Raw genomic sequence first — 23043 nt, 5'->3', positions numbered from 1 at the left:
AACACACACTAGCACCAATCATTCTACGTGGTATAGAGAGGTGGTACTGAAACACACGCTAGTACCCATCATTCTACGTGGTATACAGAGGTGGTGCTGAAACATGCGCTAGCACCCACCATTCTATGTGGATACAGAGGTGGTCAAAATATGGCCGCATAATCTGAAACACACGCTAGCACCCACCACTCTATGTGGTATACAGAGGTGGTCGAAATAGGGCCGCATATCCTGAAACACGCGCTACCACCCATTAATCTACGTGGTGTAGAAAGGCGGTCGAAATATGGCCGCATAATCTGAAACACGCGCTAGCATCCATCATTCTATGTGGTATACAGAGGTGGTCGAAATAGGGCCGCATATCTTGAAACACGCGCTAGTACCCATCATTCTACGTGGTATACAGAGGTGGTGCTGAAACATGCGCTAGCACCCACCATTCTATGTGGTATACAGAGGTGGTCGAAATATGGCCGCATATCTTGAAACACGCGCTAGTACTCGAAGACTACGGCGCAGATTCTTCAGGCCCACTTTTCCATTTCCGTTCGAGAGGGTGTGCGACGCCGCTGTAGCACACCTTCCTGGGTGGGCTAGCGGTGTGCCTGTGGGTGCTCCCGGGTGCTGCTCGGGGTGTGCCTGTTTCAGACGAACTTGGCATCAATTTCCACGAGAGGCAGTGGCCGTCACTACAAGGAGACCGCACTTTCCTGCCGACTGCATTCCTGCCTGATGAGGTATGTTTCCCAATACGAGTGGTGTCTTCACGTGATCTTAGTCCACGAAGAGTCGTGGTTGGTAGGAGGGCGGCGCTAAACCTAAGTAGGAAACCTCGGTTTTCTGCTGTGATTGGCCTGCCAACCCCGGTCAACCTCGGACTTGCTTTCATGCACCAAGGACTCGCGTGGGATACAACCACATACTGCATTCTGCTGCGTTTGAAAAGAAGTGAACCTGAGAAACGAGCAGCCGGTTGATTGGGCAATACAGCAAGTGTCCACCACAGAGATGTGAGCGGCTCTTTCGATGGCCCGGTCAACACATCAGGTCCTGCCACCGCTCTGCGAGGTGTTTTGACGGATCCGATGTGGCCTCCGAACGGTCGCATTATCTGAAACACGGGGACTCTTTCTCATTGGTCTTCAAAGTCACCCACGCAAATCCATTGCTATGTCTCAGGGTCAATACCATTCCCACCTTCGTTGCGTTTTTCCTCGACCCAAGTGTTATGGCCCCGAACAGGTCGCATACAGCGTAGCGCTCGGCTCCACCACGCGGAGAAGGTTAACTGAGCAATGCGTGAAAGGCCAGAAGGTCACGTGACCCAAAGCTCTTCAATAGCCTCAGCTCGGGCGAAGGCGTCCCTGCCTAGAATCCCCGGAGCATTCATTATAAGTCCATACATCCGTAGCAGAATTAGTGTCTGTTGGCTCAGACGGCTCGGTGGCATTCAGTGGACATCGGCCACGTTGAAGGGTAGGACAGTGGTTTTCGGAAGTCATTGCCAGTACCACTAGAGCTTGAATAAATACCTTCACATCCTTGTCGTTATCTATGGTGTACTTGATGAAACTTCGCCATCTCTTTCGGCCGAAGCATCATAATGTTTCGAGACTCCATGCTGAACAGTTCCGATTCAAGCAAGTGTTTGTCAATCGACACTCGAAAACATTAGCCTGGCCGACACTTGGCAAGGCTGAAACCTAGGTATTAGGCTTGACCGGGCTTGTGAGGCTATTGGACTGCGGAGCACACTACTTCGTCACTCAAACTGACACTTTCCCTCGCTGTCTCCTTCTCCCTGTTCGCACGAAGGAGTCCGCGACACCGAATCTGTGGCACGTTCGAGTCATGACGCCTAAAAGTCCACCGGATGAGAGAATTGTTTTGGCGCTGAAGAATGTTTCCAAGGGACCCGATGCTCACGTGCGCAAAGTGAAGGAGATACGCGATCTTGTCCTGAAGAGACAGCATATGCTTTTTGTCAACGAGTTGATTAAGGAACACAACATCGATAATGTCTGCCAGGTCGCAAAGGTCCTGCTATTTTTGCATCCACGCTGAAGGCCAAACTTCAGTTCCCGGAGGTCTTCGAGGTCTCTCCCGCCCAGAGCGCTGAGCGGTCGGCTTCTGAAGAAGAAGCTGCCAGGACTGAGGCAGATGCTATCAAGGTTACTGCAGAGGGCCATCATGTTGAGAAACTCCGTGAAGAACAGGCTGATCTACCAGCAAATCTACTCACTAGTTTATAGCGACTCAATTTTGATCTATCACCGCTAACATTACCGCAGCTCCCTCTAAAGCAATCTCTCCACCCCAAAAGTGATCGATCCCTTAATCGGTGCATGAGATACCTTCTCTACCCAATATATATTCCTTACCAGACTCAGCATCGGCTTCTGGTCAAAGTACAAGGACTTCTTGAGCAAGCTTTTTTCCACTTTGGCAGGAAGAGTCTCGGTACCTCACATGAACAGAAGAGATTGGGATTGCACCGAATCAGCTGAGCTTAACCGCTGGCCCCAGATACTTCTCTCAAATCAGGAAAAGTTCGCCAAAGACGAATTGGATGGTTTGGGCAAGCCATTTGCTGAAGTTCTTGATAGTATGACACAGCTGCGTCACACAGCAGTGCACAGACTTTTCGCACCCGCTGGACACGTCGTCAACATAGGTGCTGCAGACGGGAGATATCAGCTGGTCGGGTGCGTCTGGCCGTACAAATCCATTGTCCTCCAGCATCGAATTCTTCACCACCGCCTCATTGATGTACTCGGTGATCTTGCTGGGCCGCATCCGGTGCCGCGCATGCACCTGCGACAGGGTGCGCAGCAGAACGTCTGGCGGTTGGTTGAGCTCTCCTTTCACCACGAACACTCCGCCACTTTCCGCCTTGCCGGAATCATACTGCACCACACCGCCCCATGTCTTGTCCGGCATGTTCACCACCACATCCCTGAGCCGGATGTCCACACCTCGGGCTAGGTTGGGGATGCCGGCGCCGATGCCCACCATCAGCCCAACCCGGAGCTCAGGGAAGGTGCGCGCCATATGTTTCGCCACCGTGGCCGCCGACACCAGCCCGTCCACCCCTGCCGGCATACACGCGATCGCTACGTTGTGCTGGTGTAGCTTCCCGAGAACATAGCTGTTGTGGTCCTGTTTATCTTGTCCCGCCATCATCGGGTGTTCTTCATCCAACATGGCTATCGCCGCCGCCATCTCGTCTTCCAGTGCACATATCCAGCCGATGTGGTAATCCCGCACCGTCAGGCTCGACATCGTGGGCGAACGTCGGGAGGTCAAGGCTGAACCGCAATAGGAGATGGTAGTCGAGGTGAACGCAAGCTTGTAGACGCGAGATGTAGGATAATCTTTGCTATCGAGCTTGTGTGCCCGTTGTGTAGAGCTGCACCGTACAACACAAGCACATCGAGGGTGTCACACATGAAAGCCTCATTGTCGTCGAAGGGAAGAGAACGAACGGTCCGAGCCTGGCATCGGGTTGTCAGCCTTGCGGCGCAGCATCATTCAGCTGCAATCCCCGCAAATGCGCATATGCGCATGCGGCCTAGAAGCCAATCAAAGGGTCTTGCATTAGAGGGGCGCTGCGTTCATCGTGAAACATTCACATCGAAACATGACTGACAAGGAGGTCAATGCTATCAAGGGTCTCCCGAGGACACCTAGCTTGACTCAGCCAGACAGTGAGTCAAAAAGGGAAGTTGAGTTACGCTCCGCGTGGGATCGCCTATGGGTCGTTCGGCAGCAACATTGGGAAATCCGGCAACACCCGATCAGACAATTGGCATGGCGGTCTGGGTATTTTCTCAGGTTAAAGACACATCGACATGATTACTCATCGAGACCTCCAAAACGATTTCTAGAGCTGATTGTGCAATTTCCTGTATGCGGGTGCCTACTGAGCTCAGGATCCGCTAGCGTCCCCTGAAGCGATCATGATTCAGCTGCTTCGAAGGGTCTCGCCATGCGCCCAACCGTATATATTTTCCGAACCCCAGAGTCGCAAACCCGGACTTTCCATATCTCTTTCACCTGTCACCTACCCGGTGGGATCGACGCGCTGACATGTTGACAACAAAAAGGCTTACACAGCTGTACCACTTCTGTGTCGTGACGCCATCTTCTCCGGATCCTATGATGTCCCTTCAACATCGTGATCCCTGAATCACGAAAAGTCCTCGCCAGGAGATGGCCTGCGGTCGATGAATAAGTCGAATGGGATGACGGGTATAAGAGGACCTGCAAGAGTCGGAGATAATCAATTGAGCTTACCTGGACAAGTCGGCGCGGTGCTAGACCACGGCAAAGTCAATGCGCACGCTGGTCAACCCGGCGGCAAGCGCCAGAGCGTTGAACCAAGTTTCGCCGTTTATGAAGCCGTTGTCTCAATGCGGAACGGCGAGCTGTGGTGGACGGTGGTGACTCGCAGAGTGTCATGGAAGGTGGGTCCACTGCTCCTGGCCGATGCTGACTTCGGCGCATCCAACCTGCGGTACCCATAGACTCCAATGGCAAGGCTCGGCATGGAGGAAATGGATGGGAGCCTGTTCTCAGGCATCTTCTCGCCTCAACCATGTGAATTGCAAGGCACGCCGCGTTTTGGGCGGATGCAACGCTGTAAACGCCAGGTGTCACCAGCACACCTGCCTCCGAAGCGTCCACGCCTGTCGACGTATCCAACTCGACCCCCGGCCGTTCTCGGACCTGTCCAGGGGCTGCTGTAAACCGACCGAAACTCGGCTTTGTCCCTCTCGAGGAATGGAATAAAGATGGAGCCCACAATGACGATCCACTGAGGTATCTGCGATATTCCCTCGAATGGTCGGCAGCGTCGAGTGGGAAGGTATTCGTGAAAGATACGGAGCCTGATGCAGGCTTGTATGGCAGCTCGAGGAGAATAATTCTGTGCTGATCGAAGGCTAAGGCGAGCATCCTGGGCCTTAGCTCGATCCAAGACTGAGGCAGCGGCGTAGTCGCCTGTTTCTTTTGCATATTCTCGCTATGTGCTGACGTGTTCGTCTACGACGATCAAACTCAGACATTCCCAGCGGTCACTAGTAGCAGGCCATAGGTGGACTCAGGATATCTTTTGGTCCGCTTCACTTGGGAGGGCGTAATACATAGCCCCTCCCCTTCTTGATATCGCGGATCCTGTTGTTAAATTCGTTCTCCAGATTGCTGCCAAACATCGTTGCCGGCCCAGATTTCCTTGTCGTTGCGACCAGCCTGAAAAAGCACTACGGTACAGGTCTACATTGCCGAGGTCACCGAGGATCGTGGGCCGCTGCGATTACGAGGTGCAGTAGTGCTGCCGAAGCACACTAGGTTCGCCCAATGTCGCCGAATGGTTCGTTCCGTGCATTGGGCTATCCGGCCAATCTGCCAATCTTTCAGCTCTCCACAGACGATCATTTCGCGGGTCTCCGCATGCTGGCTAGCAGCAAGGTTCGGAGCCATTGCTGGTCACTGAGCTACAACGATGTACCGCACAATTGCGACCAGGCCTGCATCAAGGCCAAGAGCAATTGCATGGTGTTACACAGCATCTATGCCAACACTTCTGAACACCGTGGCAGCAAAAGGCTCACCAGATCGGCAGAACCTTCTAGACTAACTGCAGCGGGTCTACGCTGTCACGTGACAGATGTCATGCGCCTGGTGTTGCTTGGCCGAATTTCTTCCGCGGCCTTGGCGTTGGAGTGGGCGCGTTGTTGTCTGCAAATGTGCCGACAGACCACTGAATCAACAACCTCTACTGTATTGACATTTGTCGCTACGATAGTTCATTGCTGGCAATGAATGTCCCGGTGCATGAGAGCGAAGAGATCACTCCACCTTCCAGCCTTCGTGGCCCTCCTCTGACCCCCCCTCCTACAGACGAAAAGGAGGCGCGTGATACGAGAGACATCCTTCGACGAGTCGCGGAGCATAAGCCTGGTAGCGCGGTGTCCACCATACACAAGGTCGACAAGGACTCTTGGGCTGCCGTGAGTCCCTTTTTGCGGCAGAAGGATAAGCTGCGGTGCGCAATATTCGCTTCCAGAAAAGCTAATGAGCCCCCCTTCTGACCGCGAAGCACAGGATCGACTATCTTCCTTCTGCTCAGTGCATTGTCTGTCGTATGCCCACGAAGGTGCACGAGCAATTCTCACGCAGCTTGAGTGGACGTATCGTGGAGCAGCTGCGTCTACTCTCTCAGGGCTCCGGATCAGCTGCAGATTTTGCAAAAGGTATCAGAGATGTCGGGTCGGCAACGATAAGGCCCCGAGATCCAGAGTACGGGACACACGATCCAGACAGTTCGTTTCAACACCTGAATTCGCCGATGCCGACAGTAATCATCGAGGTTGCTCATTCCCAGAATGGACGCAGATTGAGGACCCTCGCTGAAGAATATCTTCTGGGTTCTGATCTTGCCATTCGAGTCGTTGTCGGAATTGACATCGAGTACAGCAAGAGTAAAAGGGCTGCGTTCTCTGTCTGGCGGGCAGAATTGCAAGGCCCGGAAGGTGACAAAGCTTGGGTCGTTGAGCCTACAGTAGCGGACCAGGTGAAATTAGTTCAATCTATTGCGTTGCGGAAGCTGACACAGCACAGATATTTCGGAACGATGACGGCGAGCCGCATAGCGATCAGAAAGCCGGTTTGAATCTCCGCCTCGAAGACTTCGCAGATGAGAGAACATGCCGAACTTTTGAAGACATCGACGAAGACATCTCCGTGTCTTCTAACGAGCTATACCAGTATCTTGAAGACGCGGAGGCCATTGCGAAGATGGCCGATTCAACGCAGACGGAACGAAACCCACGGATAAAGAAGCGTCGTCGGACACAGACACCCGAGGAGCAACTTGACGACTGCGACGAAGATGCCTATGCTAAGGACGAAGAACACGTCTCCAAACGGCGGGATTTGGATGACGCTTCCTACAAAAGAAGCTCTTCAGAGTACACATAGGTTACATGAGGACATAAGTTTGTTGGATTTGGAGCTGTTCGACAGGATTGGTTTGACGTTCCGAACCTACCAAACTTGTTTGCCTGTCGATAGACCAAGAAGCTGGTGACCACGAAGTTACAGCGCCCTTCACACAGACACTATTCATGTTCCACCAGTATCACGGTTCGACTCCTAGACCGTAAGTCCACGCGGCTGCCTTTTGCCTGCTCACAACCCCCCGCGAAAGAGCTTGCGGAGTAGGTGTCTCAAGACGACATTGTCGTCTTCTCGGTGAAACGTGTTGTGAAAGACCTTGCCTGTCTCCTTTGTATAGACTCGCAACTCCGCCAGACTGCGAAACGTTTGAACCGGTTCCTCGTTGTTACCACGTCGCCGGCCCCAATCGATCAGATCAACAATGTTGACGAATGCTTTGCGTACAGCCTGTGTTCTGTCTCAGCATGACTTTTCTCTTCAGCGGGGGCTTCATACTGCTTCGCATTGCTCGCATGTTTGCGGAGGCCGCTCGACACATGCCACGCAGTTATATCATTCTCTGCACCATACCACTTGCGCAACTCACCCTCCAGTGCGGTCTGGTATCTATCCCAAGCATCGGCTGATACCTCGTCGCCCCGCCGCCAACCTTCATGCCTTTGCAGCCTAGCATGAGACGTGGCTGGCGGGAGAGAACGGTCATAATCAAAAGTTGGGAAAGAGCGGAAGAAAATATCTAATGGGGTTTCCGGATTGTGTTGGTGAGTGGGAGAGTCTCGCAAGTGTTGCTGCAGAGCCTCCTCACTGCCGAAAATCGATCGCAGTCCTCGCAGTCGAACGTCACGACATGGGCGGGTGAGTCCCGCAGGTGTTACTGCAGAGCCTCCTCGCTGCCGAAAGATCGATTGCAGTCCTCGCAGTCGAACGTCACAACGTGGGCAGATGAGTCTCGCCGGTGCTGGTCCAGGGCGGCCTCGCTGCCGAACGATCGATTGCAGGGTCTTCGGGCGTATGCCCCAGGCGCAGCATTCTGTCAGGTGTCTTGTCTCCCCGGGAGCGTGTTCCTGTGGCAGTTCCTCCCGCTCTTCTGCGGGGAGTGACACAGGCTCTGGCCTCTTGCGCCAGACCGGGATCCGAATCTGGGACGAAAGACATGCCTGGCTCAGGTTTTGGGAGGTCTCTTGCCAGAGTTCGTGACTCGTCGCAGGCCGAAACCAGCTTCTAATCCACCCAAAGCCTTGTCGCCGGAGCATCGCCCGTAGTAGTCAAACTCTCAAGTAACAGCATGCCTATGACAGGGTCGGTGACTTGCCAATACCGTGATTTTGACAGACTGCAGGCTATCGGCATCATCTCCACAGATCTTGTCCAATTGAGCAAACCACCATCTCTTAGATTCGTTCCCTTGTGAACTAAAGCAGGGATCGGTGAAGCTTGGCAAGTGGCAGCAAAGTCGGTTGATACGTGATGAATTCATTTACTCTGCGGGATAGAAACTTCACGCTGCTGCAGGCGAAACACGATTCCGGTCTCAAAAGGGAGGCGCTTACAGCAATAAACAGCTACTGCCCTGTCTTTTCTTGGGGATTGCACGGATACATTCTAGCACCCCTCGGGTAACAACGTTGTAGTTGATCTCGAACAATATCTCTAGTCTGAATACAAGACGTAGCACGAAGAAGAGAAAGAGTTGCAGTATCCCGATCGTGGGTTCAAGTCTCACGACGCCTATGAGTCGTCGCGTAGGCATCCACGCGTGATCCCGTGACACTTCATCAGGCACAGGCCTCTTTGATTCCCCTCTTGATCAACCACCAGTTGATAGGAAACCCCGTCCAGTGTCCAAAGAACATGCCAATCTGAGCCACGGTGCGTCAGTATAGCTTTCAATAAGAAGGATCAGACGGAGACTCAGATCGAGACTGTGGACTTACCTGCATCATGAACCAATACGTCGCAGTGTTCATCCCCAACTTCTGATCGAAGATCAAAAGGTCGAAGATGGCCATCCATCCAAAAAGACCGATCTCAAAGAAGGTTAGCGACAAGAAATCTGCTTTTGCGGAGCGGACGATGGTTTTCCACCCGTAGTCCCCAGCCATTGGAGCAATGGAAAAGTACTGGAAGACAATACCAAAGGCGAGTGCGAGTCCGAAATCTGAGCAAAAAGCAAGAGTGTCAGCGGATAATGATAGGTTACAGTTCGGAGTGAGCGCTGACTTACCCACGACGAAGGCGGCGAAAAGCATACTCCCACCGATCGTGAGGCCTAACGCATCGACCAGCCACTCTCCGACTATGTCGCCGAGAACGCAGCCAGCACCGCAATGGCAGGTTGCAATGGTGACAGTGGCGAATATGGGTCGGTCCGCGCCCGTGTTGTGGTGGTGCTGGTGGGCTGCTCCACTGTCCTCTGGAGCGTGGCCGTCGCGTTCATTTATCATGTCCACACTTTGGTGACCAGCATGGTCCTCTGTGTGCGTCCCAGTTCCATCCGACCGCCGTTCAGCGCCTGTGTTCCCTTCGCTATGGCCCGTCCGATGATGCGAGTGTAGGAGCGGATCTTCTTCGCCCGCCTGGGCTTCATCCCCGAATTTCTTTGCCTTTTTCAGTGCCTCGGGCCTTCCGTACTTGATGTATGTCCACACAGTGATCGGCCAGAGGTAGAGTGCGTTGACGATGTAGACTGGGATCCTACCGCCCAAGAGAATGTTCTCAGTCAGTGTGCGACCACGTTATGCAGAAAGGATACGAGACAGAGCAACTTACATGATTGCCATCATGGACCTCCATCCTCGACGGTAGACAATGTCGCAGGTGAGCCCTACGGAGGCCAATGCGGCAAAGCCAATAGAGATCCATGAAATGACGGCGAGTGCGGGCGAGGGCGTGTAGGTTGAGGAAGGGATGCTCACGGTCTCCATATTAGCAGTGTAGCATGCCTCGGGAATCGGGTATGGGCGTTGTTCAAGTGAACGGTTGCGAATGAGAGCAGCGGCAAGCAGCGGCGGCGGTCGTAGCACCAAGATGAACGGTTGCGAATGAGAGCAGCGGCAAGCAGCGGCGGCGGTCGTAGCACCAAGACTCAGTCTTGATGGGTCTCAATCGAGGCGTGGAAACGTATTTGTCGGTAGTTGTAGTGCAATTGCACTGAAGAAGACGTTGATTTCGTTGGCGCAGTGGTGAAATGTCGCTGTAGTATAAGCGCTCTGATGCGACCGGATCGGAACAGGCGATGTAGCACAAGGTCGTTGGATTGATTTTCGCTGTTCTCCTTTCATTTACGCGATGTTGTCGCAGAGCCAAAGGGTCCACTATTGCTTCAGTACCGCCTTCGATGACTACGTAGCAGCCCCCTTCTTCCTGGTACCAGCTCTGGTTTCGGAGGCGCTCGCAAACTGTCCAATCATGGACAAAAATGGCACAGGACTGCGGGGTTGCGGCAATTTTGCGCAAAACACCTCCTTACCCCTCGCGCATTTATTTTTCTTCGCGAAAGAAGCCGCATGTGACAATGATAAAGTGTATATTGCTACGCTCGAACGCGAGAGCTGGCTCTGGAGCGTGGCATCTTTATGACGCGCGACTTCTGTGATGTACTCGAGTATGCTCTATTCTTAGTCTTTCTTGCTACTGCGACAAGTACCACAGTTCAGCTCAAATAGACAACTCAGCTTGATCAACGTGTGCGGAAGCAGCGGGGACTGCGGGTAAACGATTGGTCTGGGACGCTGACATTGGACGCCGTAGATTCGACACAGCCCTTGTAGATGGCTAAGTCACGGATGAGGTGGAACCTGAGATGTGTTCATGGCCCGAAGGGATCGTGGTCCTGACATTCGGCGAAGCACGTGATGCTTGACTGCCTGGGGGATGATCCCATAGGTTTCTTGGCACTCGGGTCTCCACCACGCTGATTGGTGGATGACAAGAATCGAGCACAAAGGCCTCAATAGCCGTCGTCAGCTCTGAACGCCCAAGTTCACATCTTATATAGCTGACGTATCTCACCGGAACTACAAATGGATGGAATCATCATAGTTTGCGTCAAGTCACTCCAATAATCTTACACCAAAAGAGATATCGCAACCGTCAGCATGTCAGAGCTAACAAGACCGCTTGACCATCATTCAGGACCCAGGGACAGTAGGCCTAAAGTGCCCGTACAACTTGATCAACCAAAAGAAGCTCCAATGACCTATGAAGAGCTCAGTGAGTATAATGGTATGATATTTGGCTATTCGCCACTGAAAGTACCGGTGAAGTCACAATTTTTGACACAATATGCTATGGGAACGGATACAACCAAGCCTATTCTGGTTGCGGTCAAAGGGGCAGTTTTTGACGTTACACGAAATTCGGCATACGAGCCAGGATGGCCATATCATGGATCCGTCTCGTGCACTTGGTGACTGCGTTCCTCAATGGGCCGATTTAGAGGATGTACAGAAGACCATCTTATCAGAATGGTATGAGTTCTTTAGAGCACGGTACAACATTGTACGAAATGTAGGTTGCCCAACTTTGGCTGTGATGGTATACTGATGTAGCTGGACGCAGATCATAAGCCGGTCATAATTATATGCGATGAAATTGCCGACTCGTGGCAGAATATGTGGTAATCGGGGCTATGAAAATGGAGAATCATGTCCTCAAACCAGTGAAACCACCAATGCCATCGTGTGATAGATGTTTAATAGAGACAATTTTGGAAGCCGCTCTGTGACAGCAGGTATGGCGAAGGTAACTTTCCGGCACCTAACAAGTTCCTCCGCACAGTAGAAGCTCCAATATCTAAAGCGGTCACTTGGCTACATCGGGAGAGGTCAAATTTTACGCTGGTATAAAATTCCCGGTAACGCACATGTTTTACACAGACCCGAATCTCACATTTTTAGGCACTACTGCATGCTGCCGCTTCTTCAAGACAGCCACGGCACCGGTCAGAATCGAGGTATATTGACCGAGGCTGTGTAATATGAAAGGAATTGGGCCTGTAAGAAGTGTGAACAACTGCAGAGCCCAGTCCTTGACTTCGAGGGCTGTTGGAGGAAGGCCAAATTCGGATGATCAACGCGGAGGGAACACCTGTTCCTGCGAGCATGAGCAAGGCAGCTGTGGGTAGCGAACTTGAACAGCTTGGTCAAGGAGGTAGCTCAATACGAGAAGCGTACGTATGCATGCAACACTGCCACGCTTGGTCGGCGGGAGCGGATAAGCGGACGTAGGCATGCAACACTGCCGCTCTTGGCCGACGAGAGCGTATGTGTGATGCTTAAACATCAGTCGCTCCCATCAAATCATGCAGCAGACTCATCATGGCTTCTCACACTCTTCCCCGTACCTACAGCAAGGATTCACAGCCCAGTATTCTGAGCAGTTGCGACATCTACAACCTTGCACCCGTATCTAAGATAGAGCTAGCGGCGGCCGACGGTGAGCTCGAAGCTATGGTCGCTGCAACACACTGATAAACCATTGTCGATAGGAACTGACCCAGCCGGGTCGACATGGGTCGCAATTCTCGGCATTGTCTTTGATGTGTCAAGCAGCAAAGCCTTTGCCCTAGGTGGGCCATATCACAGTATGCAGAGCTCCGTCAGTCTCTACAAGCAGAGCAACAGCTGACCGCATAGTCTATGCCGGCAAGGATCCATCGAGAGCCCTTGCATTATCGAGCGTCAGGCCTGAGGACTGTATTGCAGAACTGGCCGATCTTGAAGATGTGCATAAGACGGTGCTCGGCGAATGGTACGCCCGCTTCAAGCAGACCTATCAGGTAGTGGGTCGCATGGAACTGCCCTTGTCCGCCATTCTGAGCGATCACGTAACGGTGAAAGACCAAGGCAGCAACTGAAAGGATGGTTCAAAAGCAGCGTGATTTACAGGGCAACGTACATGAGCTTTACCGCTATCGACTCTGGGCAACCCTAACCGGCCCAGGTTTCAGAAGACGATGTCATTGAATGGGTGATCAGAGGAGCTGAGACTATATCAAGACCCATGCCTCCTCTGCTCCCTACCTCAGAGCGGGCTCCAGCACCTGACTTCTATGCCCTCTCGCTTTCACTACTCGCCGAAGCTATGCTGCCAACCAATACCTCTACAATTCCACTGAGCGCTGTCCTCATTGCACTCATTTCATCGGGCAGTCATATCATATCCCTCATCCTGTGTCTCTGCCGTAGTCCTATGCAAAGCCGACGATTGAGAAGTCTTCTGGCGGACTCAGACCCATGGAATTTTGCAGGGTCTCGCGGATGCTACTCTAAGGCTCATTTCGGACGCGTTCACGCTAGGGGGGTTTTGCACACCTCCTGTACTATCTTCGCAGGTCTACCGAGCTACCGAGCTGTGTGAATATCTTTCGAGTCCTGCGAAGGGTAAAGAAACCCTTCTCTGCGACGTGAGGTAAGCCAATTGTGAGCGCTCGTGGGAGGAATACCTCTCGCTCTTCGACAGAGATAATCGTTTCATCACGGCCATTTGATGGCGACTTGTCATTCGTACAAGCTGTTGGAAAAGAAACAACAATTGCAGCCCCTAAGGAAGCACGCAAAATTTTCAGTGAGCTATCTATCCCACCATAGTACACAGCTCCGGACCACAAGTCAATGACTCCTCCTGTGCACCAAACGTGCGGACCAATTTGCCTCCATGGCTAGAAAAGCGGGAGACCCATCAGAGTGGTGCATAGAGCGACGAAAAACAAGAACATCGGCGTTGTTCCGGCGAACGTCAAAGAAGCACTTCTGTTCGGCATGCCGGGCATTGCTGGGTTGTTCACGGCGTTTTCAATAGGTCCAACAATACCGAGCATTTGCTCTTCATCCTCCACCAAGACCACGGCCATACCACTCTGTTTCACGAATCCATCAGTTATTTTTCGTCATAAAAGTGGGTATGACCTACCAATAAATGCCACTGCACATGACAGTGGAACAACCAAGCTCCTGGATTGTCTGTGACGTATCTGAGACACATCAGCCATGATCGCACTACTGCGCATGTTTCCAAGCCACATACCTGATGACCGCCCATCCAGACGCTGGCAAGTCTATGGTATCGCGATATGGTGGGTTCTCTAAATTGATCATCGACGAAGGTGCAGCATCAACAGAATCGTAAGGGAACATGCCCTCGCCCGCTCCAAGGAACCAGAATTTATGGCCGTGGAGATGCATGGGATGGCCCATCTTGTGGAAGCTTCGAGTCAGTTTCACTTCATGAATTGAGACGCGGGCCATAAAGTAGAGGGGTAATCTTACTGAATCCATTGAATCGTTCGCAACATGCATGATAAGGTCAATGGTGGCATTACCAGGCATGTGTAAAGTGGTGGCTGATTCCCAGCCATCAGAAGCATTCCCGTAAATAACCGGCCTTGACGGCTCCGAGTATGGATGGTCGTTGATCGCCCAGGTCACAATCCCAGATTGATTGATCGCAAACAGTTGTGTGACGTTAGACGGTCCATTGGGCGGCGAGATACCTTCGAAAGGCGCAAGCTTCTGGTCGTCCAATTCCGGAGCGTTTAACTTTGCAGAGCCATTCACCAGCATCCAAGTCAAGTGGGGATCCTGGACCATAGCCATCTCAGAAGTCGTCATGGTGCCGTTGTTCTAAAGTTGTCAGCCAATTTGCTATCGTACATTCCTCTTTCGTTATCTCACCTGATACGCCATCATTGCCTGACCTTCAATAATCTGCTGCATATCGCCATAGGGATATGAAGCGAAACGGAGGGAATACGTTCTCGGCTCCTGGTCAAGTCTGACCATCACAGAGTACCGCTGGCCGATTGACATATGTAAAACCTGTGACATTTAGTAAATGTGGTGAAAAGATGTCCCAAGAAACCGACCCTTACTTCCTGTGGCTCCACATATAATCCGTCAGCAGCGTATACTATCATCGAATGACCATCAAGTGAGACGCTCATCCGACTGACCGCCGCTGCATTGACCACGTGAAGAGCAGCCCATCCACGAGAGGGGTCAACTTCAAAGATAAAAACATCAGACGTAGTGTTACTACATGTTTCTGGCGGGAGAGAGCTAGTGTTGAAACCTGGCTTAAACATCATTGGCATACTGCAACCTTTTGGGCCAAGTGTGAACATGTCGGACATGCCAGACGTGCTAAACATGGGTGAGCTAGACGTTCCAGTCCCAGAGATTGATATATTCGTCTCAGAGGTTGGCATTTCCGTCATTGTCATGGCAAGGTGATCTGATCTTTTGCGCATGCTCATGGACGAGTCCATTGGCATTGAACCCATAGACATGTCACTGTCTAAGGTCTCTGACCTTGACATCGATGACATGCTCTGAGACGACGTGGGCATCGACATTACCATAGATTCAGGATCATGTGGGTCGTTTGCGACATAGGATTGTACTCCCAGTCCCGGGCCGGCTTGCAAGACGTTTTCGGGCAAGCATTGGACTCTTCCCTGTCCATTGGCTAGGAGGCTGTCCACGCACTGGGGAAATGCGCCAGTGTTGAAGTACTCGTCGTAGATGACATCTGAGGACCTATGGTACCAGTCGGTCAAAAGGACGGGTGTCGCATCTCGCTCGGCTTGAATCATCGCGTCGAGTTCTGTTCTGTTCCGAGCGATAGGTTCGAAAGGGCGCCGGCGCGAAGGCGAAGGATGAATAACGAGGGAGCCCCGCACCGCGTCATTGTAGTATGCTCGGAAATGGGAATGGTACCAGAAGAAGCCGTACTCTGACCCCGTGGAGAACCGGTACGTGAAGTTTCCATTCGCTGGAATTGGGAACTAAAAAGCTATGAGCATGGTGGGAGGAATCTGGGGCATAGTCACTGACCTGAGTGACACCAGGCACTCCGTCCATATCTGGCGTCCCGCGCTGGAGAAGACCTGGCGGGGTGTGTCAATGATTCCACCAGTCACTCTGACCAAAATCCTACTGCTTCGAGAGGTGTCACTTCCCCCCGATACAATACCCGTGCCACCTGATGTCCACTCATCGATTTGGTTCCTCACGTGCACCTTCACAAATGGCGTACCACACAATCAACGGAAAGGGGCCGATTTTCTGTTGCCGTTTTCGGCGATAATTTCGATCTGTACCATGCGCATGATGCTGCACATAGTGGTGAAGAGGCGCAGGGTGAAAACACAGATGAGACCGATCTTCTTGCACGTGGTGATTTTGATCTTCAGAAGGAGTGGGATAGGGAGTAGGATGATTATCAATGAAGATGAGTCGCATGGTGCGGTAGCGGACGTATGGCTTGATCCGACAGGAAACACTAACCTGAATGACGGCACAAACGAGTACAGTGCGTGCGCATTTCTCTTCAAGGACCTCCCTGAGAACACAATAAGGCGTGATCAAGCCGATGAGGGAGCCTGCGAACAGACGCTGTCGAGTCAGTGCGTCTACGCCTGGGCTCCTGGCAGCACTTTGGTAGATTGAGGTGAGGACTCGAATGTTGCCGAATTCGAGTGGATGGGATTCCTTTGGCGGGGTCAAGCCACCACCATGTTAGTGGCCAATCGAATACGGCGATAGGGTTCGGGAAGATCCCAGAAGGGGGATTCACGCAGAGGAATATCATTTCCTTCTTCAGCCATGCTCAAGAAGATAATAATATGCTTCAAGCCCAATGCCTCGTGATTTTACCCTTCCACGTTACATGGTGCCATTTAAACCTGCCCAGATCCAGTCTGCATTGTCAGAAAATCGCATTCGTAACCACATAATTGGTCGAGCCTTGATGTTGTTAATAGTAATCATGTTTTTGAATGGCCGTTGAACTCCCTTACTACAAGCTGCCGTGGTCACGATAGACAGTGTTTGCTCGGTTCTCTTTAGAGGGTCATCCTCCCAGGCGCACATCTCATTATTTTCTCAAGACAGGAAGTTTTCGGTCGTTGAGTGGCGCTGTTAAAGATGCGATCGGGAAACGAGCGCGAGCTTCCAGTTCCGTAGCGGCACAGTGCAATCTCCACGGGTGGGCGGCTGCAATATCAATTAGAAACCGGTTTCTATGCTGGTTTGATGTGGATGTGGCATCCTCACGGGCAGACCGTGTGGTCGCTGGCGAGGGCGAAGTTTCTTCATCGTTCAATATCAACTGAAGACTGCTCATGTTGAGTAAGATTCTTTGCCATCAGAAGTATTCGGCGTGGCAGAAGTTGGGGATGTACTGATGGCGAAGCGCAAGTCTGATAATACCTTCTAGCCGCTAATGGTTAGGTACAGGCGTATCCGGGCGCATAATATGTCTTTTTCTGACTGGCAGATCATAGATCTGTAACCCCTGCCAGATGCCATCTTGTCCGACGAGATACGTGAAGCCACAGGCGTTGCATACGACGGTCTGCTCAGCAGCCTAAGGTCCTCACTTTCGAGAAACATGATGATAAATAAGAGAGATTCCAGCGCTGCCTCTAATGGTAACTCCATCTCCTATCAAAAAAACCAAACAAGCTTCGTAAAGCGTTCTCGCGGTGAACCAATTGACGACTCTCATACCACGGCAGGAAGCGTTGCCTTCCGAGGCGTGTTCATCGAGCAACGACTACGATGGCCGCATGGGCTTGCGGATCGCCTCCGTCTTTCGTCATCTGGATTGGCTCTACGCTTGGCACCATACTCCCAATTCTCGCAAAAAGACACCGGTCTTTTCATTGTCCCGAATGGGTGTTCTTTATCGCGCGATACTTTGGATCCGTCGTGATTATTGCAACAGCCTATATTCATCTCCTTAGCCCGGCCGAGGAGGCGCTTCGCGACCCCTGCCTGACTGGGCCGATCACTGAGTATGATTGGGTCTCCGGCATCATCTTAATGACATTCTACGTTCTATTCTTTGTGGATTTGATGGTCACTAGATACAGTAGATTCGGGGCTGAGACTGGCAACGAACTGGAAGCTAGAGCGCTAGAGGCTCTGGAACAAGGTGTATCCCGTGAGGAGAGTGCTCTTGCGCCCAACGACAGCAGGGACGCGAAGGATCCGACAACAGTCGAGTCCATTCGGAAAGCCACCGCCACCTTCACGTTTGACGAATACCGGACGCAACTCACCTCGATCTTTGTCCTTGAATTCGGCGTCGTCTTTCACAGTATCTTCATTGGGTTGACATTGGCCGTGTCCGGCAGCGAGTTCATCACCTTGTTCATTGTGGTCGTTTTCCACCAGACATTTGAGGGCATCGGACTTGGAGCACGTTTGGCCGTTGCACCGTGGCCTCGAGATACAAAATGGACACCATACATTCCCGGCTGGCTTATGGATTCACCACGCCGATTGCGATCGCTGCCGGGTTGAGCGTCCGAGGCACCTACCCGCCAGGCAGCCGAACAACACTGATCGTGAATGGAGTGTTCGACTCGATTTCTGCCGGTATCTTGATCTACACGGGTCTGGTTGAGCTCATCGCGCATGAGTTCAAGTTCAACAAGAGTATGAGGGATGGACCTCTAAGCATCCTACTTTGGGCTCTTTTTTTGATGGCCCTCGGAGCGGCATTAATGGCGTTGCTCGGGAAGTGGGCTTAAGAAATATGTATCAGGCTCGGAAGGTTTTTTTTAACTTCGTTCTTACCTTTATCAAAGGTCACCCATGCGGTCTCTTTCGCACAGTAATTACTGCTAAATTATGGGGGGGTTGGAAAAACGCGGACGTCGTCCGTGATTCCGGGCTCGTCTTGTGGTCGTCCATGGCCGCGGAGCAAGGATCAGACAGTGTATGGAGCAAACTGTACAAAAGGCGAGCACAGAGCACGGCTTTGGCTGCTTCAGCTCGAGTCGAGCGCTGGCATCAAGCCACGAACTGGGCAATACCTGCTCTGCCGACTGATGCCCCTTCGTCAGGGGCGTCAGCTTGGCCAATTAAAATTAGTCAACGTGGCCCGCCAAGCGATTATCTGCAGATGCCAGGATCAATGCACTTTTCCTTTTCAGGCGCTATTTTACGCCGTCCAACTCCCTTGTATCACGATACTGATGCTGGGCCCACCTTTCTCCTTGCCGGTTCCTTTTCGTTGGAAAATAACGCTCTCACCTGATCTTCTTAGTCATTGCTCGGTCGTACATTGTGGAAATACTCACCGCCTAGACATCAATACATTCAGAGTCCAGAAGAGTACTCCGTCGCTGAGACATTCCTGCGCGAGTCTCGCTATGCTCCAGTACTGGCTTTATTGAAGTGGCCTTGCCATGGAGACTTCCATTCAAAAACCCGAGAGCCCGACCATGACACGGCAACACAAGATTTTTCCCTTATTAGATTTTCTCAACAGTACCCATTTGCCCCTCTGAGTGAGCAAATCAACCTTGGTGTAATAAGGGCACGCAGTTCGAAGATGCTGCCTCTTTGTGCGCTACCGATGAAAGATCTGAATTCCGGCCAGAGAAATGGAGCAAGACCTGTCGAACGAATCACGAGCCTCCATTTGTCGCTCGAAGTCGAAGCTGGCCAGGCGCCGAGTGGGACCCAATCTTCAAAGTCCGGACAATGCGGCGATAGTCAGACTGATGCTGACCGGGACCGACACCACGGAGAGCTTGAATGCTCCTGGGAAGGGAGTAGGCCTCCTAAGTTTCTGGCCCTGCACCTTTACATTTCGCATTTCTTGTCGACATGGAACTCACGACTTTTCGAGATGGGGGCAGTCCTCTTTGTTACAGCAATATCCGAAGAAACACTGCTTCTCGTCTCTATATACGCTCTGGTGCGAAGCGCGGCCGCCGCACTGATTTCTCCCGCCGTGGGAACGTTAATTGATCGATGTGACCGCCTGGCAGTGGTGAGAGCCTCTATTGTGGGGCAGCGTGTGGCGGTAATCGCTTCGTGCGGGCTGTTGTTCTTGCTCAAGCAACAGCCGGGTATGCAAGGGCAGCAGAGAACAGGCGTCTTCGCTGTTGTCGTCCTTCTCGCCTGTCTTGAAAAGTTGTGTGCCATTATGAATCTTGTCTCGGTCGAAAGGGACTGGGTAAGAGCTTAGTACAGGTATTACTTATGTCCACTGCTCACACACGCAGGTTGTTGTCATCGCTGGGAACAACGATATTTATCGTCAAACAATGAACGCTAGAATGCGGCGAATCGATCTGTTTTGCAAGCTTGTAGGGCCTTTGGTTATATCGGTGATTGATGGGGCGAGCACCATCATTGCGATTTGGGTCACCCTAGGCATGAGCGCTGTCTCAATTTTCGCGGAATACATTTGCATAGCAAAGGTTGCTAGGGGTCTCACCAAACTTCTTCTAGATTCCAGCTAAAATCCTGCACAGGTATACAAAATGGCCCCAGCTTTACGTCGATCCTCTCCAGCACCATCTGCAAATACTCAAAGTGGGTTACAGTCTTCTTCAACCCAAGGTCAGGGAAATATCTCAAGCACCAGGCTCTCTCAGCTCCTTCGCTCGATGGCAGAAGGAGTCATCCCCTTGAAATCGATCCCCTTCTATTTCAAACACCCGGTATTCCTACCATCAATCTCACTGGCGATCCTTTACCTTACGGTTCTTTCATTCTCTGGGCAGATGATAGCGTTTTTGGTCTTCTCTGGATATACATCCATCCACGTAGGCATTGCTCGCACAGTTAGCACAGTGTTCGAGCTAAGCGCTACATGGATTGCGCCTAGGGTAATGAAGAGGATTGGGGCTGTACGAGGAGGCGTCTGGTTCCTGCTTTGGCAAATGCTGTGGCTGGCAGGAAGCGTCACTTGGTTCATTGTGGACGAAAACAACGGGAAACACACCATTTTAGTGACGAGTGGACTTGTTGGAGGAGTTGTATTGAGCCGAATTGGGCTTTGGGGTTACGACTTGTGTGCGCAGATGATCATCCAAGATGTGAGACTACTTCCTCGCCTATACATGGGGTTGACTTGTTGACATAATCACAGGGCGTCGATCTGGACCATCGAGGTGCATTCTCAACCGTGGAGGCCTCGTTTCAGAACATATTCGAAATGCTATCCTATGCCTCAACCATTGTGTGGGCAAAGCCAACTGAATTTAAATGGCCAGCGCTCCTGAGTACAGCTGTAACATGGATAACAGCTGGGCTCTATGCCGTGTTCGTTCAACGCCGAACTGGGCATATTTTTCATATAAAGTCTGGTTTGACCAGAAGGTCAGAGCCGGGGAATAGCAGAGGGAAAGCAGAGAGGCCTGAGACTCATCAAGCCATGGGAGCAGAACCTGCGACCGTTATCAGTAGATAGCTGGACCATCAATTTCTACTCCGTTTAGATCAGTCAATCATCTGGCTGTCTTTCGAGGCCGCTTTGCTTGTCACCTCAGGTGTCTGGACTGGGCGCTCTAAACCTGTGAGATCGGTGAAAGGAGTGAGCTGCCATCGTCAAAGAACTCTTTTTTGTTCCGCAGATTCGCTTACACATGTAAGTGATGGTAAATATCTTATTGGTGGTACTCTTAGTCAAGGTCAAGGTAAGATGTGTGACTGGCAACCGCAACTCTCAGCGGGCGGCGAGATGCGTTAAACAGAATACGAGACTGCCACCTAGTGGCTCAGCAAATTGGCCTCAATCACGACATAACATTAGTAATTGCTAACTAGGGACAATGAAGTCAGGCGAAAGGAGCAGGCCAGCCAGTCGTATGTGGCGCTATACCTGTTGTACTCGAGACATGGATATGCGGACATCCAAGCTTGGAACATCTGAAATAAGGTGTTGTGGGTACAAACAATTGCAGACTCGATCGGTAAGACAATCAGTGTCACTACAGTATTAGTCCGCCATACTATCAGAGACAGTGAGATGGTTGCCTTAGTAGTGTGGTGTGGTACAGGCTCCGGGGCACACTATTAGGGCACGGCTAACACCGATAGTGCCATGAGTCTACCAAAGATCTCGAACTCAAAAGCTAAGTAGCCACAGATCGTCCAGCCGCTCGTTTGACGGTGACAGACCGCCCTGCACCAGAACATCCGAACCACCAACGGTTTCAGCCGCGAACCAGCCTCTTGGTGGAGGGCTGGTGCCATCCTGAGCCGAAACCAGCTGCCAGGTATTAGATGCAATGTCGTAAAGCCACACATCATCAAGCATTCTTCCCGCCCCTTGATGACCTAGATTACTGGGGTCACTCTCTCCGAATCCAGTCAATAGACTGTGCCGTCCTTGAACATTTAAAGCAAGCAGGCAGCACACACTCCGTGGGCTGGGTCCCTGTTTGCCATCGGTGGGATATTGGTTTGACGTCCACGAGTTGTTCTTGGGATCGAAGACGTCGAGGCTCCCGCCTTGCTCTGTTTTTCCATCAAATCCATTCATACGCCACAGCTTGCCCTGGGAAAAAGCGATAGAAGTTCCACCTCTGGCAGGATCTGGTGCCGATGAGAGCTCCGTCCACTTGCGTGTTGAGAGGTTAAACGCCCATAGATCTCCCAACCTTCCATTTTCCGGACACCCCGCGTGAACGTAGATGGTAGACTCTCCGTCACTGGTCATCGCATGATAGCTTCGACCTTTGGGAAATGGCAGTTGACCGTCTGCTGGATCAACCAGGGACCACGACTTCTCGGCAGGGTCGAAGCACCAAACAGAGCCGTTCTCCTCAATTGGTGCCATTGCCAATCCGCCACGTCCAGAGAACATGTAGAACTTGCCAGCAAGCGCGGTCGTAGCCGATCCCACTCGAGGCTGTGGGGCAGCCGACTGATGATTGACTTGGGAGATGCGGGATCCTTGATCTGACGAGGCTACTTAATGTGAGCACAGCCTACGGTGACAGCCCTCGAAGTAAAAACCTACTCTGGCTAACTGAACAGGCGTACAATTCGGCATCGACGGGCTCGCGTGGGCGAAGCTCTCCACCATAGACATAGGCCGTTCTGCCAATGACGGAAAGCGTTTGCGAAGAACGACGCAGTGTGGCCGTCGACGCCAGTTTCTTCCACGCAGCAGTGATCATTTTGCCTTAAACGGACGTTTCATGCGATAAGCGGACTTCAAGCGACCTCTGGTTGTTGTAATCCCAGGTGCGGGGCAGCAAATTGTCGTCAACTATATGCAAAGAATGAGCATCACGTGACCGAGCACCCTTTTTTTACGTCGAAACTT

At 51.9% G+C, this 23043-nt stretch overlaps 11 protein-coding genes across 11 annotated transcripts; 7 read left to right on the top strand and 4 right to left on the bottom strand.

Moving 5' to 3' along the window:
* Positions 1-1854: 1854 nt before the first annotated feature.
* HMPREF1541_09062 (uncharacterized protein) lies at positions 1855-2255 on the top strand (the record flags this gene model as incomplete). Its single annotated transcript, XM_008723380.1, has 2 exons — positions 1855-2022; positions 2070-2255. 2 exons carry the CDS (start codon positions 1855-1857, stop codon positions 2253-2255), a joined length of 354 nt encoding a protein of 117 aa, XP_008721602.1.
* Positions 2256-2348: 93 nt separating this feature from the next.
* On the top strand, positions 2349-2510 carry HMPREF1541_09061 (uncharacterized protein; the record flags this gene model as incomplete). Its single annotated transcript, XM_008723379.1, has 1 exon — positions 2349-2510. The coding sequence occupies one exon, from the start codon at positions 2349-2351 to the stop codon at positions 2508-2510; it is 162 nt and encodes a 53-aa protein (XP_008721601.1).
* A 28-nt stretch (positions 2511-2538) lies between these two features.
* HMPREF1541_09060 (uncharacterized protein) lies at positions 2539-3285 on the bottom strand (the record flags this gene model as incomplete). The annotated part of the gene is made up of 1 exon (XM_008723378.1): positions 2539-3285. The coding sequence occupies one exon, from the start codon at positions 3283-3285 to the stop codon at positions 2539-2541; it is 747 nt and encodes a 248-aa protein (XP_008721600.1).
* A 2537-nt stretch (positions 3286-5822) lies between these two features.
* Positions 5823-6984, top strand: HMPREF1541_09059 (uncharacterized protein; the record flags this gene model as incomplete). The annotated part of the gene is made up of 3 exons (XM_008723377.1): positions 5823-6049; positions 6109-6577; positions 6625-6984. The coding sequence occupies 3 exons, from the start codon at positions 5823-5825 to the stop codon at positions 6982-6984; spliced, it is 1056 nt and encodes a 351-aa protein (XP_008721599.1).
* Positions 6985-8738: 1754 nt separating this feature from the next.
* Positions 8739-9887, bottom strand: HMPREF1541_09058 (uncharacterized protein; the record flags this gene model as incomplete). The annotated part of the gene is made up of 4 exons (XM_008723376.1): positions 8739-8822; positions 8898-9121; positions 9188-9657; positions 9733-9887. 4 exons carry the CDS (start codon positions 9885-9887, stop codon positions 8739-8741), a joined length of 933 nt encoding a protein of 310 aa, XP_008721598.1.
* A 1269-nt stretch (positions 9888-11156) lies between these two features.
* On the top strand, positions 11157-11375 carry HMPREF1541_09057 (uncharacterized protein; the record flags this gene model as incomplete). Its single annotated transcript, XM_008723375.1, has 2 exons — positions 11157-11216; positions 11274-11375. The coding sequence occupies 2 exons, from the start codon at positions 11157-11159 to the stop codon at positions 11373-11375; spliced, it is 162 nt and encodes a 53-aa protein (XP_008721597.1).
* A 906-nt stretch (positions 11376-12281) lies between these two features.
* HMPREF1541_09056 (uncharacterized protein) lies at positions 12282-12820 on the top strand (the record flags this gene model as incomplete). The annotated part of the gene is made up of 3 exons (XM_008723374.1): positions 12282-12399; positions 12452-12547; positions 12600-12820. The coding sequence occupies 3 exons, from the start codon at positions 12282-12284 to the stop codon at positions 12818-12820; spliced, it is 435 nt and encodes a 144-aa protein (XP_008721596.1).
* Positions 12821-13624: 804 nt separating this feature from the next.
* HMPREF1541_09055 (uncharacterized protein) lies at positions 13625-15824 on the bottom strand (the record flags this gene model as incomplete). Its single annotated transcript, XM_008723373.1, has 8 exons — positions 13625-13822; positions 13876-13936; positions 13990-14159; positions 14232-14585; positions 14637-14780; positions 14828-15200; positions 15249-15748; positions 15798-15824. 8 exons carry the CDS (start codon positions 15822-15824, stop codon positions 13625-13627), a joined length of 1827 nt encoding a protein of 608 aa, XP_008721595.1.
* Positions 15825-17525: 1701 nt separating this feature from the next.
* Positions 17526-18502, top strand: HMPREF1541_09054 (uncharacterized protein; the record flags this gene model as incomplete). Its single annotated transcript, XM_008723372.1, has 2 exons — positions 17526-18171; positions 18297-18502. 2 exons carry the CDS (start codon positions 17526-17528, stop codon positions 18500-18502), a joined length of 852 nt encoding a protein of 283 aa, XP_008721594.1.
* A 1084-nt stretch (positions 18503-19586) lies between these two features.
* Positions 19587-19730, top strand: HMPREF1541_09053 (uncharacterized protein; the record flags this gene model as incomplete). The annotated part of the gene is made up of 1 exon (XM_008723371.1): positions 19587-19730. The coding sequence occupies one exon, from the start codon at positions 19587-19589 to the stop codon at positions 19728-19730; it is 144 nt and encodes a 47-aa protein (XP_008721593.1).
* Positions 19731-21837: 2107 nt separating this feature from the next.
* Positions 21838-22894, bottom strand: HMPREF1541_09052 (uncharacterized protein; the record flags this gene model as incomplete). The annotated part of the gene is made up of 2 exons (XM_008723370.1): positions 21838-22682; positions 22735-22894. 2 exons carry the CDS (start codon positions 22892-22894, stop codon positions 21838-21840), a joined length of 1005 nt encoding a protein of 334 aa, XP_008721592.1.
* Between the last annotated feature and the right edge of the window lie 149 nt (positions 22895-23043).

This window comes from Cyphellophora europaea, assembly GCF_000365145.1.
Source record: "Cyphellophora europaea CBS 101466 unplaced genomic scaffold supercont1.9, whole genome shotgun sequence".
Lineage (NCBI taxonomy): Eukaryota > Fungi > Ascomycota > Eurotiomycetes > Chaetothyriales > Cyphellophoraceae > Cyphellophora > Cyphellophora europaea.
The sequence above is the reverse complement of the archived record's forward strand: the minus strand, read 5'-3'. Positions and strand labels throughout refer to the sequence as shown.